This window comes from Bos indicus x Bos taurus, chromosome 26 (genome assembly GCF_003369695.1).
Source record: "Bos indicus x Bos taurus breed Angus x Brahman F1 hybrid chromosome 26, Bos_hybrid_MaternalHap_v2.0, whole genome shotgun sequence".
Classification (NCBI taxonomy): Eukaryota; Metazoa; Chordata; class Mammalia; order Artiodactyla; family Bovidae; genus Bos; species Bos indicus x Bos taurus.
Window position 1 is genome coordinate 35,804,891 of NC_040101.1, and position 18,825 is coordinate 35,823,715.

At 41.2% G+C, this 18,825-nt stretch overlaps 1 protein-coding gene across 4 annotated transcripts in view; it reads right to left on the reverse strand.

Annotated features, from left to right (window-relative positions):
- Positions 1–18,825, reverse strand: part of PLCE1 (phospholipase C epsilon 1) — a 377,706-nt gene that overhangs the window by 158,202 nt on the left and 200,679 nt on the right. For all 4 annotated transcript variants that reach the window (XM_027528501.1, XM_027528499.1, XM_027528500.1 and 1 more), the window contains one exon: positions 463–779. In XM_027528501.1, coding sequence (XP_027384302.1) covers positions 463–779 — 317 coding nt within the window. The remainder of the gene's footprint in view (positions 1–462; positions 780–18,825) is intronic.

The following is an 18,825-nucleotide window of genomic DNA, read 5'->3' on the forward strand; positions in this document are numbered from 1 at the left end:
GAAATGCCTAAAGGTCACTTACTAGCAGTTAGATAAAGGCAAATATCATATGACATTGTTTATGTGTGGAATATAAAACAATGGTACAAGTGAATTTATTCACAAAACAGAAGTAGAGTCACAGATGCAGAAAACAAACTTACGGTTACCAGGGGGAGAGTGGGGGAGGGACAAATTGGGTGATTGGGATGGACATACACACACTATTATATATAAAATAGATAATTAATAAGGCCCTATTGCATAGCACAGGGGACTGACTCTACTTAATATTCTGTAATGTCCTATAAGGGAAAAGAATCTAAAAAGACATATGTATAATGAACAGCTTATTCACTTTGCTGTACAGCAAAAACTGATACAACATGATAATCAATTATATTTCAATTAAAAATTAACTAAAAATGAAAACAAGCACTTACTCGTGATTCAATCACAACACATCTGAGAGCGGCTTCTTACCTCATTAAATCTCATCACAAGATCTTCGAGGGCGTTGTGCTCTCCCTTCTGGGAGGTAAGAATGGATGCTGAGATGGATGCTTTGAGGCAGGGCAGGGACCTCTGGCGTTCTGTTGTGCCCAAGCCCCGGGTCAAGAAGAAAAGATAGTCAACTGGCAAGACCCTTCGGTAAATATTTTGCTCCTGCTCCATCAGGATGCTGGCGACTTCCTCTGGGAACTGGATGAGGGGCTTCAGATCAATCAGTTCCTTGCTGATCCCAGCTGAACTTGAAGGAAGGGCACTGGAGTTGGCCATAGAGGTGCCTGGTTGGCGTTCTGAAATAAAGCAACAGAAGCCATGGTTACACTGTGACTGGTAACCCCTACCACAGATATTTGGGCTTCACAGGTGGCACTAGAGAACACTAAAGAACCAGGAGATGTAAGAGACACAGGTTTGATCCCTGGAATGGGAAGATCCCCTGGAGGAGGCCATGGCAACCCACTCTAGTCCTTGCCTGGAGAATTCCATGGACAGAGGAGCCTGGTTGGCTACAGTCCATAGGGTCGCAAAGAGTTGGACATGACTGAAATGACCTGGCATGCATGCATGCACAGCAGATATTTACTTGAGAGCCATTGAGAATCTTACAGCTTTCACCCTAGATGTACATCGACAGATGAAGGGATAAAGAAGTTGTGGTACATATATACAATGAAATAATTCTCACTCATCAAAGGAACAAATTTGAGTCAGTTGAACTGAGGTGGATGAATCTAGAGCTTGTTATGCAGAGTGAAGTAGATCAGATAGAGAAAAACAAATAATGTATATTAACACATATATATGAAATCTAGAAAAATGGTACTGATGAATCTATTTGCAGGGCAAAAATAGAGACACAGATGTAGAGAACAGGCTTGTGGACACAGTGGCAGAGGGTGAGGAGAGGGTGAGACAAACTGAGAGCAGCACTAAAACATATACATTACCATATGTAAAACAGATAGCTAATGGGAGGTTGCTATGTAACACGGAAGCTCAACCCGGTGCTCTGTGACAACCTAGAGGGCTGGGTTGGGGTGGCGGGGTAGGAGGGAGATTCAGGAGGGAGGGGATATTTGTATACTTATGGCTGATTCACGTCATTGTATGGCAAAAACCAATAGAGCATTGCAAAGCAATTATCTTCTAATTAAAAATAAATTTTAAAAAATCTTAGAGGTTTATCAACCAAAGTTTCTGCTTGGTGAATGGTTCTATACTCTCTGTCCTGTTATGGAGACCTTTCTGATATCTGTCTTGCCCCCCTCCCACTCTCTGGTTTCCCATTTTCAGAAGCAGAGGTGACCTAGCACACCATTCCCTAAGCAGGTCACTGTGACCTCTGCAGAGTACTAGTGAAGGAGAATGTACTATTTGCTTCCTCATCCTCCAGGGATAACCATCAGTCTGAAAAGGAATGAAGGTGGGCACAGACAAAGCAACTGAAATGGAAGAGGGGAGGAGGCCTATACACACACAGGGATGTGCACCCTGTGTGCGAACATACCAGAGACCTAGGGACCCTCCGCACACCAGATTTCAAAACGTCACGGTCTACCCTGCCAATATCCCACCCTCAAAGATGCCAGTTCCACTGAGATTTATCCGGTGGTTTGCAGGAACAGAGAGCTTCCCTGATGGCTCAGACATCTGCCAGCCATGCAAGAAACTCAGGTTCAACCCCTGGGTTGTGAAGATTTCCTGGAGAAGGAAAGGGTAACCGACTCTAGTATTCTTGCCCGGAGAATCCCTTAGATAGAGGAGCCTGGAGGGTTATAGTCCATAGCGTTGCAAAGAGTTGGATACAACTGAGCAACAAACACTTTACTTTCCTTACAGGGACAGAACCACCTATACAAGTAAGGAAGAAATAGGTAATGAGATGTATCTAAATAAATAAAATAAATTTTATTCCCTGCTTCATAACTGATAATAAGAAGGTGGTAGCAGGAAGGAAATGGCAACCCACTCCAGTGTTCTTGCCTGGAGAATCCCAGGGACGGCAGAGCCTGGTGGGCTGCTGTCTATGGAGTCACACAGAGTCAGACACGACTGAAGCGACTTAGCAGTAGCAGTAGCAGCAGGAAGGAAGGTAGCAAGTGCATTAGATAGAAGTCCCAAAGGCATTCATTCGTAGACTCAAAATTATTCCTTTAGCACATGTTCACTTTGCCATAGTGGATATCTCCACCTTCCATATCTTCCTTTCCATGGACTCTTCTTTGCCTAGAGAGATTGTCCTTAAAGACAAACTAGTAAAATATCCCTTCTCCCTTAAACTCCAACTAGACTTACCCTGCATTATCTACCTTCTCTAAAAGGTAGTCTACTTTACCTGATTCCTTCCTCTATGAGTATGGTGACTATAATATCTGATCCAAAAATTAAGCCATGCATAATTCTGCTCAAATTAATAAATCAATAAGGATGTGGATGGAACAGAAAAGTAGAAACCAGGTCTGTCTTAGATGACAGTGTTGATGTGGAATACCAAATTATATCTGGTTTTCTCTAAGCTCATATTTGAAAATAATTAAAATAAGGCAGGTTCTCAATCAAGCCTACAAGACCTCATTCTCCAACTTGCTGAATGGTTGAGAAAGTGACCAAATTTCCCCCAAACAGAGCCAGAATATGGCCTGAATGATGACAGAGGCAGATTTCAGTATCTGATGCTGATAATATATGTATAGTGGAACTAGCCATACATAGTAAATCTTCCCAGAAGTAACCAGGTTTAAGACATTTCAAAGTATAGCATTCTGTGGAGGAAATAAAAGTAACTCCCTAATCTTATGAAACAGCTGCTTATTTAACTTACATGCAGAGTACAGCATGTGAAAAAAACCACAAGCTGGAATCAAGATTGCCAGGAGAATATCAATAACCTCAGATATCTAGACGATATGACCCTAAAGGGAGAAAGCAAAGAGGAACTAAGAGCCTCTTGATGAAGGTGAAAGAGGAGAGTGAAAAAGCTGGCTTAAAACTCAGTATTCAAAAAATGAAGATCATGGCATCCAGTCCCATCACATCATGGCAAATAGAAGGGGAAAAAGTGGAAACAGTGACAGACTTTATTTTCTTGGTCTCCAAAATCACTGTGGATGGTGACTGCAGCCATGAAATTAAAAGATGCTTGCTCTTCAGAAGGAAAGCTATGACAAATCTAGACAGCATATTAAAAATCAGAGACATTACTTTGCCGACAAAGGTCCGTCTAGTCAAAGCTATGGTTTTTCCAGTAGTCATGTAAGGATGTGAGAGGTGGACCATAAGGAAGGCTGAGCACCAGAGAATAGATGCTTTTGAATTGTGGTGCTGGAGAAGACTCTTGAGAGTCCCTTAGACAACAAGGAGATCTAACCAGTCAGTCCTAAAGGAAATCAACCCTGAACATTCACGGGAAAGACTGATGCTGAAGCTGAGGCTCCAATAGTTTGGCCACCTGATGTAAAGAGCTGACCCACTGAAAAAGACCCTCATGCTGGGGGAAATTGAGGGCAAGAGGAGGAGTGAGAGGTTGAGACATCCAGACAGAGGATGAGATGGTTGGATTAATTCAGGAGGTAGGTAGTATTATTATGTGATACTCATATAAGGTAACCTAAGTGGTCAGCTGGGAAGTTGGGATTTGAATTAGGGTCTTTTTGACCTCAGAGTTTGTGTTCTTGATCACTCAGCATATGATCTTATGTAGCAACAGAATATTACATTGGCATTATGGATTTTAGGTACATCACAAGTGATTTCTGTTAGTATAAGTCAACTTCCTGTGCTTGCTTACTTGGCAGTGGTCTGATGAGATGAACTCTTCAAACTCCAAAGGTAAGGATTTGACTCTAAAGAGCTGACAGTTCCGTTCTTTGGTCAGCCTGGAACCATCGTGTCAATCACAACATTACAATTACATTAGAAAGTAGCTAACAGTAATGAAAAAGTGCCCTCTCCTCTCCTTCTCACAAATTCGTATGAAAGTTCCCATGCTTGAAACCAAAATTTTTGAAAGTGTATTACACTGAATTTATGCAAAACATGGTTCCTTTGTTAATAATTTAGAGACATACTGGGTTAAACAAAGTTAAACAAGCTTTCCTTTTTCCATTTTAACTGCAAGACTTCTCAGAGCCTTTAATAATTCCCATTAGGGGAAAAACTATCATAGCACACAGTAGCTATCCTCAATTTTGCTATCTATGTCTAATATAATTTCCATGGGAATTACAGTTTCCTCAAAACTTTTGTCAACTGGGGGAAATAGGGCCTTGGGTGAGGTTAGTGGTTCCAAAGAGGCTTGGTCTGCCATATTGCCAAAGACAACATATAAAGGTTCATGTAAAGATCCAAGGGTGAGAGAGAACATTGCTTATTTTGGAAACTGCAAGTCATTGCCCAAGGCTGTAGCATATATGAACAGAGATGGAGCATCTGCGTAGAAAATGAAAGAAGCTTTATTTTCTGGAAGGCACTACAGAACAGGTGTGGCTCATGAAGGAACAATGGGGGTGGTAGGAGGTTCCAAACATATACGTGAAGAAATGTACACCTTAAACTTTTGGGTCTCTGGGTGGACCTATGCGATCGCCCGACTTTGAAGGAGGAGAATCTGGGCCGAGTCTTCCCTTGAGGGATGCTGTGGTGAGAGACATCCACTTGACCCTTGGTTCCTTCCTTCCTATGACCAGAAAGCCCTGATCTTGCCTATAAACTTCTACTCCCAGGGACTGTCTACTATTTCATTGAACTTTTTTCTAATGTAATTTTACAGTATTAAAAAGATATATCAAAATGGTATCTGAAAAATTCAGCCAGAGAACAAAATTCTAATCTTCTCATGGGCACAAACTGGTTTGGTGTTTGAGCAGTTCAGATTTTTCCAAATATTACAGTATTGTTTTTGAAAAATTAGTTCAAATTGCAATTGCAGGCAATCCTTTATTTTTTTAACTGAAGCCCTGGATTCATCAACCTCACATCACTCTTTGAGTGATGTGATTCCAATCATAAAATAAGACAGGAGAGGAAGGATGTTAATTTCTTTCTTTTATTTAAGATTCAAAGTTGACTTGCAGACACTAAATCTCAGGCAGAGTTGAAAATTGTTTTTCAACAGGGAAGTAATAGATTTAGATGGAGAAAGGTCAGCTAGTTGATGATACTTTCTCATTATCTGTTATTGGTTTTCAGAGTCACAGTCAATCTTGCAACAGCTGTGTCTGGCCCTCAATACTGCATGATTTTATGAGTTCACAAATCAATGAAGCATATTATTCCTAAGTCGTACTCTTTTTTTAAAAGGGGAAAAAACCAATATGCATAGATTGAGAATTAAACCACAGTCAGATAAAATACTTTATAAGGATGGAAGAGCCTCATGGAAGAAATATGACAGAATTCCTATTAGTAAAAAATAACTTCTGTGCTCACTCTGACTTCCAAAGAGATATAAGCCCACCATGAAAGTATAAAAAATTAGTGAAGTATAAAGAAGAAAATTAAAACAATCAATAATCCTACACCCATAGATAATCTCTGCTAATACTTTTGTTGTAGCATTTCATATTTTTTCTACAAATGTACAAAGCACTTACAAAATTAGGATCAGAACACATGCTTTTTTTTTCGAAGCAAACAAACAAAAAACCCAACTTATTCTACAGTGCACATTTCCCCAACTTTAAAACTAGTTTTCTAATATTTGATCTTAATGTCTCTTTAGTAGTCAGTGTTATGTTTACCATTTATGTCATTATAAATAACACTGTGATAGAGTTTTTAAATATATCATTATACGTGCTTATTATATTTTCCAATAACATTGAAACAGAGAAAAATTCCCCACCCACACTGGGAAATTTCCAGGGAGCGGTAATTTCTTTTCACAGCACACATTAGTCAAATGTTTTAGCCGTATTTCTCATTGATCACCTATTGTTTCTGATTTTTTGGGTAAACAAAATTAATTGAGCCAAAATTCATATGGTAAACTATAATAAGATGCCATGCTTATAGAGGAAAGTGGCATTACTGGCTCAAAGTTAACAAGAGGGAAACTCTAGAGTGCCAATGACAATCTAATGCCCTTGTACCCAGCAGGCCATTCCTGATGTGTACAGTAGATGTGAATATTTCTAGAGCAGAGCCCAAGCAGGTCACCTGAACACCAGAGTCTGATCTGGCTGAGCAACTTAAACCTATACTATTTACCCTTAAGGGATTCTGTATATCTATTTTATAATGATGCTGCTGCTGCTGCTAAGTCACTTTAGTCATGTCCGACTCTGTGGGACCCCATAGATGGCAGCCCACCAGGCTCCCCCGTCCCTGGGATTCTCCAGGCAAGAACACTGGAGTGGGTTGCCATTTCCTTCTCCAATGCATGAAAGTGAAAAGTGAAAGTGAAGTCGCTCAGTCATGTCCGACTCTTAGTGGCCCCATGGACTTCAGCCCACCAGGCTCCTCCGTCCATGGGATTTTCCAGGCAAGAGTACTGGAGTGGGTTGCCAGTGCCTTCTCCGATTTTATAATGATAATCATCAATAATAATACTAAATAAATTATAATATCATTAAATAATGTATAATAATCACTACTTACTGTATGCTAAGAGTTGCTGTAAGCTCCCTAAAGAGGTCTCACTCGGTCCTCACAACCACTTTATGCCATAGCACCCTATGCTATTACTTTTTAAAGCTTATTTTTTTTTATTATTTATTTATTTGGGAGTACCGGCTTTTATCCGAGGCATGCGGGATCTAGTTTCCTGACCAGAGATTAAACCCAGGTCCCCTGCATCAGGAGCACAGAGTCTTAGTCACTAGAAAACCTGGAAAGTTTTATTATTATTATACTTCTTTTATATTATTTTATACTCATTTTATTATTATATTCATTTTATTTATACCCTTTCCTACTATTATACCCATTTTAGCATACGGGGACAGAAGTTACAGAACTTATTCAGTATCATCCTGAGATTAGTGATGGAAGCCGTGCCACATCAGTCTGACACCCAAGTCCAGGCTCCCCAAATCACCACCCTCTCTGGCTTGAAGGATTTGTTCCTCTTAGTGTCTCTATACAACTGGATTCCTAGTAGTAGGTAAATGAGGTGGGACTCAGACCAAATGATCTAGCTGGAAGGACCTCATTCAGGGACAGCTAGGACAAATTTTCCACACCTTACAAATCAGAAAGCAGTGCCTCTAAGAGATCAAGCTTCTTGCTCAGGGTCATGGAGCTGATTATCGGCAAAGTTGGTCTCCAACTCCCAGTCAAGTATTCCCTCTCTACTCCACTGTCTCCCCTACTTAGTGTGGGTAGAACCTCAGGTGTTGTACACTCTTGGGGGGAATCTCCCCCAGAGGAAGAAAACAAGGTAATGGAAAGTATAATCCAGCGGTTACGAGTGGGGTCCTGGCAGTCACACAGGAGTGGGGCTGCAGCCCAGCTCAGGCACTGACTTGCTGACTGACCTTGGGTAAGTTCTCTACAACCATGTCATAATGATGATGGGGAAATTAAAATGAGAAAATGCATGCAAAAACGTTTAGCACATATTCAGCTCTCAGTAGTTAGCTGTTTTTTTATTGTTGTGAATTTATCCTTTAAAAGAGGAAGGAATCTTGGGGCCTTTCATCTTGGAAGTCAGATGGAGAGACTTAGTCATATATCAAACCATTTCAGGGTATGGAAACTTTTGCTTTGTTTTTATAACCTGCAACTTGTACCCTCTGGTATGGTGCCCACCATAATCAAGCATTTTTTAAAAAGATGCTCATTTATTCATAGGAAAATATCTATCACATTTTGCCATACATTTTAATAATAGATTCCCCACTTTAAAAAAGTTATCGCCTCCCCACCCCAAATTTGCTGTTCTTAACTTGGCAGCTGTCCTCTCTATGAACAGTCACATCCTTTCTAGTTTGGCATCATCAGCAAACCTCATTGAAAAGTCAGAAGAGTCTCAGAGTTAAATCCTTTCATGCTAAAATACTGCTGAGTTATTTATGTTCATTCTTTTTTTTTAACTGAGATATAATTCACATACCATAAAACTCATTTTTGAAAGTATACAATTCAGCAGTTTTTCACTATGTTCATGGAGTTGAACTGTTGTCATAGTTACTTTTAGAGCATTTTTTATCACTGCTACTTCCTCTAAGGCTCAGCAAGTAAAAATCCACCTGCAATGCAGAAGACACAGGAGACACGGGTTCAATCCCACATCGGGAAGATCCCCTGGAGGAGGAAATTGCAATCCACTCTAGTACTCTTGCCTGGACAATCCCATGGACAGAGCATCCTGGCAGGCTATATAGTCCATGGGGTCACAAAGAGTCAGACACGACTGAGCAATAATATTAGAATATATGCACACACATTATCAGTCATTCCCCCTGGCCCAACTCTTATCAGCCCCTGACAACCACTACTCTTTCTGTCTCTATGGATTTGTACATTTTCTAAAGCTGAATCATACAATATGTGGCCTTTTGTGTATGGCTTCTTTCAGTTATAATATTTTCAACGTAAATCAACGTTATAGCATGAATCAGTACTTCATTTCTTATTTTGGCTAAATAAGATTCCATTTATGTATATACCAAATTTTGTCTATCCATTCATCAGGTAATGAACATTTGTATTGTTTCCACCTTTTGATGATCATGAATAATGCTATTATGAATACTTGTGTAAAATCTTTTGTGTGGGTAAATACCTAGGAATGGGATTGATGGATCATACTGAAGGATGGATCATACTGAAGACAGAACAGGCTCCATCTTGAAAGCAGGACTCCATCTTGGGCTGGACTGTGGACTTTGAGCTATATGCCCAGTATTTATGGAAACGACATACCAACTGGAAAACCAGACACACCCCGTCCCCTGGATGGAAGAGCCCCAGGGCTCGTATCTAGATTCTCCATCGCCTAAACTGCTATTGCTACTGCTAAGTCGCTTCAGTCATGTCCGACTCTGTGCGACCCCATAGATGGCAGCCCACCAGGCTCCCCCGTCCCTGGGATTCTCCAGGCAAGAACACTGGAGTGGGTTGCCATTTCCTTCTCCAATGCATGAAAGTGAAAAGTTAAAGTGAAATCGCTCAGTCGTGTCTGACTCTTAGTGACCCCATGGGCTGCAGCCTACCAGGGTCCTCCATCCATGAGATTTTCCAGGCAAGAGTACTGGAGTGGGGTGCCATTGCCTTCTCCACCATCGCCTAAAAGAATACACTAATTATCTGTGTAACCAAATAGAATCATAAATTCTATTATGCTTATTGGGGTATGACCACAGGCCTATTGATAATTGTCCACTGTTAACTACCTAGGCTTAAGGCATACGAATCACGGGTTTAAGGCATATGTATCACTGGTTAACTTTGATTGTATCTTTCTTTTCCTTTGTTCAGACTAGTTTCAGAGAATTTGGGGAGGTGGGTTTGAACATGTACACTTAGGGTATATAAGGTTTTCACAAAAACTGGTTGGGGTCTTTGGCTAAGAGGAGACTCTGCCTTGGGCCCGCCGGTGTAATAAACTGCACTCCACCATCTGCATCGTCCTTCTGAGTGAGTTTGTTTCCCGGCACACGTGGCCACAACAATATGATAACTCTGTGTTTAGCAGTTATTGAGGAATGCTCAAACTGTTTTCCTCAGGGACTGCACCAATTTACATTCCCTCAGCAATGCACAGGGCTCCAATTTCTCCACATCCAGGTCAACATTTGTTTTCCTTAAATCTTCTTTTAAATTATAGCCATCCTAGTGAGTGTGAAGTGGTATCTTATGGTTTTGATTTGCATATTCCTAGTCACAAATGATGTTGAGCATGTTTTCATGTGCTTACTGGCCATTGGTATACTTCTTTTGAGAAATATTGACTTAAGTCCTTTGCCCAAGTTTGAATTGGGTTTTTTGTTGTTGTTGAGTTTTATATATATTCTGGATATTAATCTCTTATCATGTATGTTATTTGCAAATATTTTATCCCATTCTGTGTGCTACCTTTTAGCTTTACTGATAGTGTTCTTTGACAAAAAAATTTTTTTAAAAAATGGAAATATAGTTGATTTACAATATTGTGTTAGTTTCAGGTGTACAGCAAACTGATTCAGTTACATATATATTTTTTTCAGATTATCTTCGATAATAAGTTATTATAAGACATTGGATATCACAAAATTTTTAATTTTGATAAAGTCCTATTTTCCATGTTTCTTCTGTTGACTGTGCTTTTGGTGTCATATCCAAAACTCATTGCAATATACAATGTCATGATGCTTTCCCTCTATGTTTCATAGCTTTAGGTCTTATATTTAGTTCTTTGATTTGTTTTAGGTTAATTTTTGTATACAGTGTAAGGCAAGGGCCCAAATTCATTTTTGTACATGTGTATCCAATTTTCCTAGCATCATTTTTGGAAAAACTGTCCCCACTGAATGATCTTTGTTGAAAATTATTTGATCATACATGCAAGGGTTTATTTCTGGGATCTCTATTCCATACTTTTGGTCTATGCTACTGCTACTGCTAAGTCACTTCAGTCGTGTCCGACTCTGTGAGGCCTCATCGACGGCAGCCCACCAGGCTCCCCTGTCCCTGGGATTCTCCAGGCAAGAACACTGGAGTGGGTTACTGTAGCTTTGTAGTAAATTTAGAAAATGGATGTGTGAGTCTTCCAATTTTTTTCACTTTTAATTTTTATTTTAAAAAGTTATTTTGGCTATTTTGGGACCCTGAAAGTCCATGTAAATTTTAGAATCAGCTTGTTAATTCCCCAAAAACAGTGGGTGGAATTTGGACTGCACTGAATCAGTAGATTACTTTGGGGAGTATGACCAGCTTAACAATATTAGTTTTAAATTCATGACCACAGGAGGTCTTTCCACTTATTGAAGTCTTTTAAAATTCTTTCAATAATGCTTTGTAGTTTTGAGTGTACAAGTCTTGAATTTCTTCTGTTAAATTTATTCCTAAGTATTATATTATTTTTGCTGCTGCTGTAAATGAAACAGTTTTTGTAACTTCACTATCAAATTGTTCATGGCCAGTGTGAATAAATATGACTGAGATTCTGTCTTGCAAGGCTGCTGAATTCACTTATTAGTTCTAATAGGAGTTAAGTGGATTCCTTAGGATTTTCTATATATGAGATCAGGTTATCTGATAACAGAGATCATTTTACTTCTTTGTTTCCAGTTGGAATACCTTTTGTTTCTTTTTCTTACCTAATTGCCCTAGCAAGGCCCTCCAATAAATGTGGAACAGAAGCGATGAGAAGAGATATCTTTGTCTGGTTCCTGATCTTGGGTGAAAAATTCTCAGTCTTCCACCATAACACATTGTATTAGCTGTGGGTTTTTCACAGATGCACTTTATCAGGTTAGAGAAGCTCCCTTCTATTCCTATTTTGTTAAATGTGTTTATTGTAAAAGGGTATTGGATTTTGTCAAATGATTTTTCTGCATCTTTCGAGATGATCACGTGGTTGTTATCCATTATTCTACTAATATGGTGCGTTACTTTAATTTTCATATGTTTAACTGCATAGTTATTGTATATTAATATATCGCATATTTAAGTACAGCCTAACCGAGAAAAGCCTTGTATGAGACCAGCAGACATTTATTGTTTATTTGCAGTTCTGACCTTAACTTGGACCTGTACATTGGACAAGAACAGATGGCAAACTGGGATGTGACTGTAACCATGACTTCAAACCACAAACACTCTGATATTTTTAAAAATTATGTTTGTTTTAAAGAAAGGAAATACATATTTTAAAAATGCATGTTGAAAATTGTTGTTTGTTATCATAATCACATTTTCAACCCATGATGATATGAGTATCAATTAAAATAGCTCTATGACTTAAAAGAAAACTGGTGCATGTTATTTCTGATTTAAAACATATTATTTCAGAACTGACCTGTACCAGACTTTGGGTAGCTCAAAGTCACTTAATAAGAAAAACACACGTCGACCTGGAATTTATTTATTTATTTTTGCCCATAAAAGGCAGTACTAATTGTACTGACAGCATTACTTTTTGTAACATTGTATTTAAGTATCTCCTTTAGTCCTACCAGTGACTCTGGTCTAAGTATGATTAAGTGTTAGTCAATCATTGGTGTCCAACTCTTTGCGACCCCCATGGAAAGTAGCCCACCAGGCTCCTCTGTCCATGGAATTCTCCAGGCAAGACTACTTGAGTGGGTTGCCATTCCCTTCTCCAGGGGATCTTCCTGACCCAGGATCAAACCTGGGTCGCCTGCATTGCAGGCAGATACTTTGCTGTCTGAGCCACCAGGGAAGCCCCCAAGTATGATTAAATATTTCATTTTACAGCTGAGGAAACACCAAAGGTTAAGTAACTTGCCTAAATACTCACAGGTAGTAAGTAGTGATGCCAGGAATTTGACTCAGACTCATTTGACTTCAAAGTTCATTCTCTTCCCCATTTCTTGTACTCTGGGTACCACAGCTAAAGTTATGCACAAACACAAAACTGTTCACTTCCCCTTTTCAACTAAAATGGGACCAAAACCTGAAGGCATAAGGATTCACAGTGTGTCACTTGTTGACCAAATGTTATTTCAACTCAAATCCTCAGTAAGTACTTACCACGCGAATTCAGCCTGTGGGATGTACCTTATCTAGTAGTGGACACGACTGGATAGAAACTATTTTGTATTTAATTATGCAGTATTATTTGAGTAGAAGATCTTTACTGACAAAGTCAAAGCCAACTTTAAGAGGGGGAAAAATAGCCATGCCAAAGTGGCTAGTGATAGATTGGAGGAAATTATTATTTGGTGCATTAAAATTACCATGCAAATGTCATGGAGCGGGAGCCTGGTAATCTACAAGTCTAAGCCTAACACCGTGGACCTTCCCTGAGTCCGGGCTCAGGACACTACATGATCTTGGCTTTCCTCTTTCCTCTCCAGAAATGACACTGATTTCTGAGTCTTCTTGCAGCTCCTGAACCTGAACTCTACAGTCGCAGTTCTCTTACCTCTCTATTTCCTAGAAATGTTCATCTCAAGATGCAACCATCACAGCTAAGCAGATGACTTTGTAAACGTGTAATTCCAGTTCTGACCTCTCACTTAGCTCCAATCCTGATGCTTCTATTGGGAGGGTCTACTTGAACAACCAGCATCTTAGAGTCAAGTTACGCAAGCTGAACTTCTATTTAGGGTGTCACCTTCACTTCCTCTGGTCCGAATTCCTGGGGACATTTGTCACCCCTCCACCTCCTGGGCTGAGTTTGCATCTGCTAGTTATTTCCAGAATTAGTCACTTCCATCCCGTTTTCATTGCTTTCTCTCAATCCACCTGCATGGACGTCTGCATCAACTTCTTGACTGTCTTCCACTATGGGATGTTGAGAAGAATCTTCACAGGACCTTTCTTAGGCCAAAGTCTAGGGGGTTAGCAAGGCCATTTGATTCTGTGACATGATGTCCATGATGGCAGTGGGACGCAGGAGAAGGGAGCCAGTTCAATAAAATGTGTAAAGAAAACACATACAGATTTCAAGATGTTTAAGAGGGACCTCACGCTTTCTTCCTGAGGCCAGCTCCTCTTTGATCTGGTATAGAACAGTCATAAGACCTGGAATGACTGTACTAAATTGATCAGTAGAAAAGATCAATATTTTGATCTTAAAATATTAAGATCTCAATACAATATTAAAAACAATATTTTTAAAGCAACGTAGGCTTTTTGCTTTTAAGTCCAAAGTAATAAAGGTACAGAAATGATTTTTTTTTTTTAAGAAAAATCACAAGAATTCAGGTCCAAGTTAAGCACTAAGCAGTCACCTTTGGGCACTGTAAATTGATACAAAGGTGCTCTGCATAGCCCTGGTCCTTTTTCAATGCTGTTTTCAGAGTCTGTAGTACTGCTGTTTCGGAGAAGGTACTGGCACCCCACTCCAGTCCTCTTGCCTGGAAAATCCCATGGATGGAGGAGCCTGGTAGGCTGCAGTCCATGGGGTCGCGAAGAGTCGGACACGACTTAGCGACTTCACTTTCACTTTTCACTTTCATGCATTGGAGAAGGAAATGGAAACCCACTCCAGTGTTCTTGCCTAGAGAATCCCAGGGACGGGGGAGCCTGGTGGGCTGCCGTCTATGGGGTCGCACAGAGTCGGACACGACTGAGGCAACCTAGCAGCAGCAGTTCTGTTGTTTGGACCTCCTATAGCTTATGTTGCTATCTCCAACTCCTGGCAGAGTGCCTGCAGAAAGAAGAGGTTAGTGTCACTGAATGAACAGATGGAGAGACTGATAAACACAAGGGACAGTGACACAGTCCAGGGCCAAAGGAATCTAAGACCTGAGCTCCCTGCTCCCCCTACTGTGGGGAGATCAGAAGGTTCTGGAAGGGATGTGGCATCCATGTCAGCAAGCAAACTCTTCCTCAAATAGCTAGTGTAATTTCTCTGAGTCCAGACATTCAGACAGCAGCAGGGAAGAGAAGAAGAGCAGGAAGTCCTTCCAATGGAATCCATTGGCAAGACTGATTTGTGTGACTTATTTCTGATAAATGGGATAGTAAGTCTGTTCTTTGCTGAACACGTCTGTTATCATGCACCCGTATGTCCATCCTGTCTCTAGGCATTTCCCTCCCTTTCCCTTCTTCTATCTCTTTTACCTCCTTCATTTCCTTCCATCCTTTTTCTCTTTTTCTTCTAAGAGAAAGAGTTTGCACAAAAAATTCCAATTTCTCATGTCTGAGGCAGAAAAAGAGAAAAGGAAATTTACATGTGCATTATCCACCTGAATTATTAATAGCCAGGAAGAAGAGAGAGAATTTCCAGGCAGGTGAGTTGCTGTTGGTGGCTGATGTGGCCTGGAATTGTGAGAAGGGTGGGTGTGGATGGGAGAAATGAGCTCTGAGGTCAAAAGCTGTGAAAAGCTCTGTTTCCTGAGGTTTGCGCTGACCCCCAGAGTCCACCTGCGGCTCCAGGCAGCCTCCAGACGAGGGCACACTACCCTGCTCCATTTCCACAGTCCCCTTCACGCTCTCTCCCTTCTGCCAAACCTGACCCCTTGCTAGGCCCAAACCTGAACCCCTTCTAAGAGCCATTCTGACCTAAGCCTTTGTTCTTACTATTTCTGGAATGTCTTCTTTGCTCTACATACACCTTTTTCTGTTGTTTGTTTTGGACAGTATGCTTTATAATCATTAAGTTCATTGAGTTTATCCCATTATAATTGTGTGAGGCAAGTATCTACATTGTCCCCATTTTACAGAAAACATGATGAAACTTAGGAACAGAATTTGCCTGGAGCAAATTAACCCCAGGTCACAAAGCTTGTCTGATGTGGATCTGGGATTTAGGTCTGTCTGTTACCAAAGTGCACACTTTTAATCACTAATCTTTGTTTCATATGTGTCATGGTATGGTGTAACCACATATTCAATGTCAGTCTTTCTATCAACTAAATCACTGACTCCTGGAGCTGAAGAACATGCCCTCTTTTCACTGTTTTCCCTGTCTAGGACAAAGCCATGGCTAGCGCTCAGCAAACGTTTTCACAGTGTGTTACACTTCGTTTCCTAGAGGTGGACTAGAGACAGGGCAAGAGCTCAAGCCTAGGTTGTGTTGTGCTGCGCTTCGTCGCTCAGTCGTGTCCAACTCTTTGCAACCCCATGCACTGTAGCCCCTCAGGCTCCTCTGTCCAAGGGGATTCTCTAGGCAAGAATACTGGAGTGAGTTGCCATGCCCTCCTCCAGGGGATCTTCCCAACCCAAGGACTGAACCCAGATCTCCCACATTGCAGGCAGATTCTTTACCATCTGAGCCACCAGGGAAGCCCCAAGCCTAGGTTGAGGTTAGTTCAAATCAGGCTTCTGTGACCTTTGGATTCATGCCCATCTAGGGCTTGGTCCTTAGCTGCTCTGAGTCTTGGTTTCCTACCCCTGTGTCCGTCTCCACCTTTTACTAGACTGTGAACATCAGGGAGACAGGAGTAGTGTTCATTCTTCTTCAATCTACCCCTTTCACTGTCTCCAAACAGCATCTGAGTGTCCAACCGTTAGGCATCAAGTTGACTATTCAGTAAATGAATGAATGTTCACAGTTCTCTATGCATCTGCCTCCCCATTAAAAAAAAAAAAAAGGAATTAAAAGGAAAACATGCCACTTAGCTGTTATGGGGAGAGAGACACAATTACACTATGTTATGCATACAGAAAACTAAACAATGAGACTGGAAAGAGTGACAAAGGATATTGAAAATAGAAATCAAGGTTGGGAACTTAGCAAGACCCTGTCTATGGAAAATGTGAATGCTCTCTGGAACTTTTCCAACCCAGTCCCTGAATATGTAACACACTTCCAGAAGATCTTATTCGGACTTTAACATCCCGTTAGCAGGAAAAAAAAAGGGGAGTACTGTATATGTTTTAGGTTCAGAACACAGTCTATTTCTGGGTTTGCAACTGAGGTGCTGAGACACTTCAAAAAAGGGCAAAGACTGAAGAGCACGCAGTTAAATTAGACTGGAGTGAAGCAGTGAAACAGGACATTAACCCACTTGAAGACCCTTGAGGCCTCCAGCCTTTCCCCTTGGATAACTCTGAAAGGCATCCAGTGAGTTCCAATTTGGGCAGGGGTTTGTTTATTCTGCTTGGTTCAAGTCAGGGCTACAGATCCCTAATGGTTTTCATGTCCCTAAAGGTTTTCCACATTTGGGCAAGATCTATGCTTTATGGAAGCCCAACGAGGCCCTGCTCTCAGCCCCTCGGGCTGAGCAGTCTGCGTCAAGACCAGTCAAAAGCCCAAACTCTGAGAGAAGTTTAGCCGCATATATCCCTTGGCTCAAGTGTGGGGATTTTCACAATGCTGCTGTGTCATAGTAAAAATGCCTCCATTCTTAACCAACTGTAGTTTGTATTACCTTTTCATTTTTCTCCCTGTGATGTTAAATTTTCAAGACCAATCTTTTTTCCTGTAAGCACTGTCCTGGGCCAACATAAACTACATGTGTTCACACTGGCTTCTGGCCCTTTATTTTGAGCACACTATTCCTGATCCGGGAATATCCACGCAGGTTTGTGACTATGACTCTCCCTCCTTCTGAGGGTGTCCTACCTCCAGACCCTTGACCTTTGTCGGTCTTTCCTTCCTAAAATTCAACCTGCTTTAAGAGCCTGTGATGGCTCTCTAATGCTTTAGGTCCAAAATTTTCCCTTGTTTTCTCCAAATTGTGACCACATCTACCAACTTACCCTTATGCCTCCTTGTATTCCCCCCATGAGATCTTGGCTGAGAATCACTTCCTCATTCTCACCCTTTACTTTATCTCACACGTTTTTCTCGCCTGAGACCCCTTGCTTGAATGAGACCCCTCTCCCCCACTTCCAAGCAGAAACTGGTTTACAGAAGACATACTTGCTTTCAGCCCAGCCTCCTAAACCCAAGAACTGAAATTCTCCCTGGCATACCACCCAGGGCACACAAAAGTTGTCTGCAGGGCCAGGCAGGTGAGAAAATGAGACCCGAGCTGGGAGGGAGACACCCAGCAGTGGGGTTGGGGTGGGTAGGTATGGGAGGGTGAGCTGAGCTGGTGCATCTTGCTTGGAGGCAGGTGTATGGATCAGGGCCAGCGCAAGGGGCCAGGGGAGAATGGGGGCCCCGGGGTGCCAGAAAAGATAGAACTCCACATTTTAACGCAAAATTTCCTAATTTAAAAAAACACTGAAGCTGTCAAGGAAAAAGCCACATGGCCTGGATTTGGCCCGCCAGGGAGTTTTTGCTTCCTTGGTTAAAGCAAGACATTACTATGACTCAGTGCTCAGTGAGTCTGGCCTGGGGTGGAGGAGTGTTAACAGTCCCCCTGGGCCTGCGGGGGGGGTGGTGGGTGGGGTGTCATCAATCTTCCTTTCTAGTCCACACCACAAACCTTTCTTCTAAACTTCTTGGAATACAGTTCCCAGGAAGTAGAGAGAGCTGGGTTACTAGGTTATTTGTCCTTTGCCTGCCTCCTCAGAACAACCGCAGAGTACTAAGGCTCATCTGAGCTGTAGCTTTCTTTCAGAGTACCCTTTTTTCTCTGATTCAATATCCTCAGTGGTTTTAAATGCTAACATTTTTATCTGGGTATGAAGAGGGCTGGAGTCATCTCAAGCTGATTTTTGTCTGAATCATCCTTTTGAAAGAGAAATCCTATTGTGTCCCTTCTTCTGTTTGAAACTTGGTTTTCCATGGCTCCCAAGAATACAGACAGGGGCCCTTAACTAGAGTCTGTACTATCTGGCAGCTTGCTTTACTTTTTTGTGGCTTAGCTTCTTCTCATGTAAAAATAT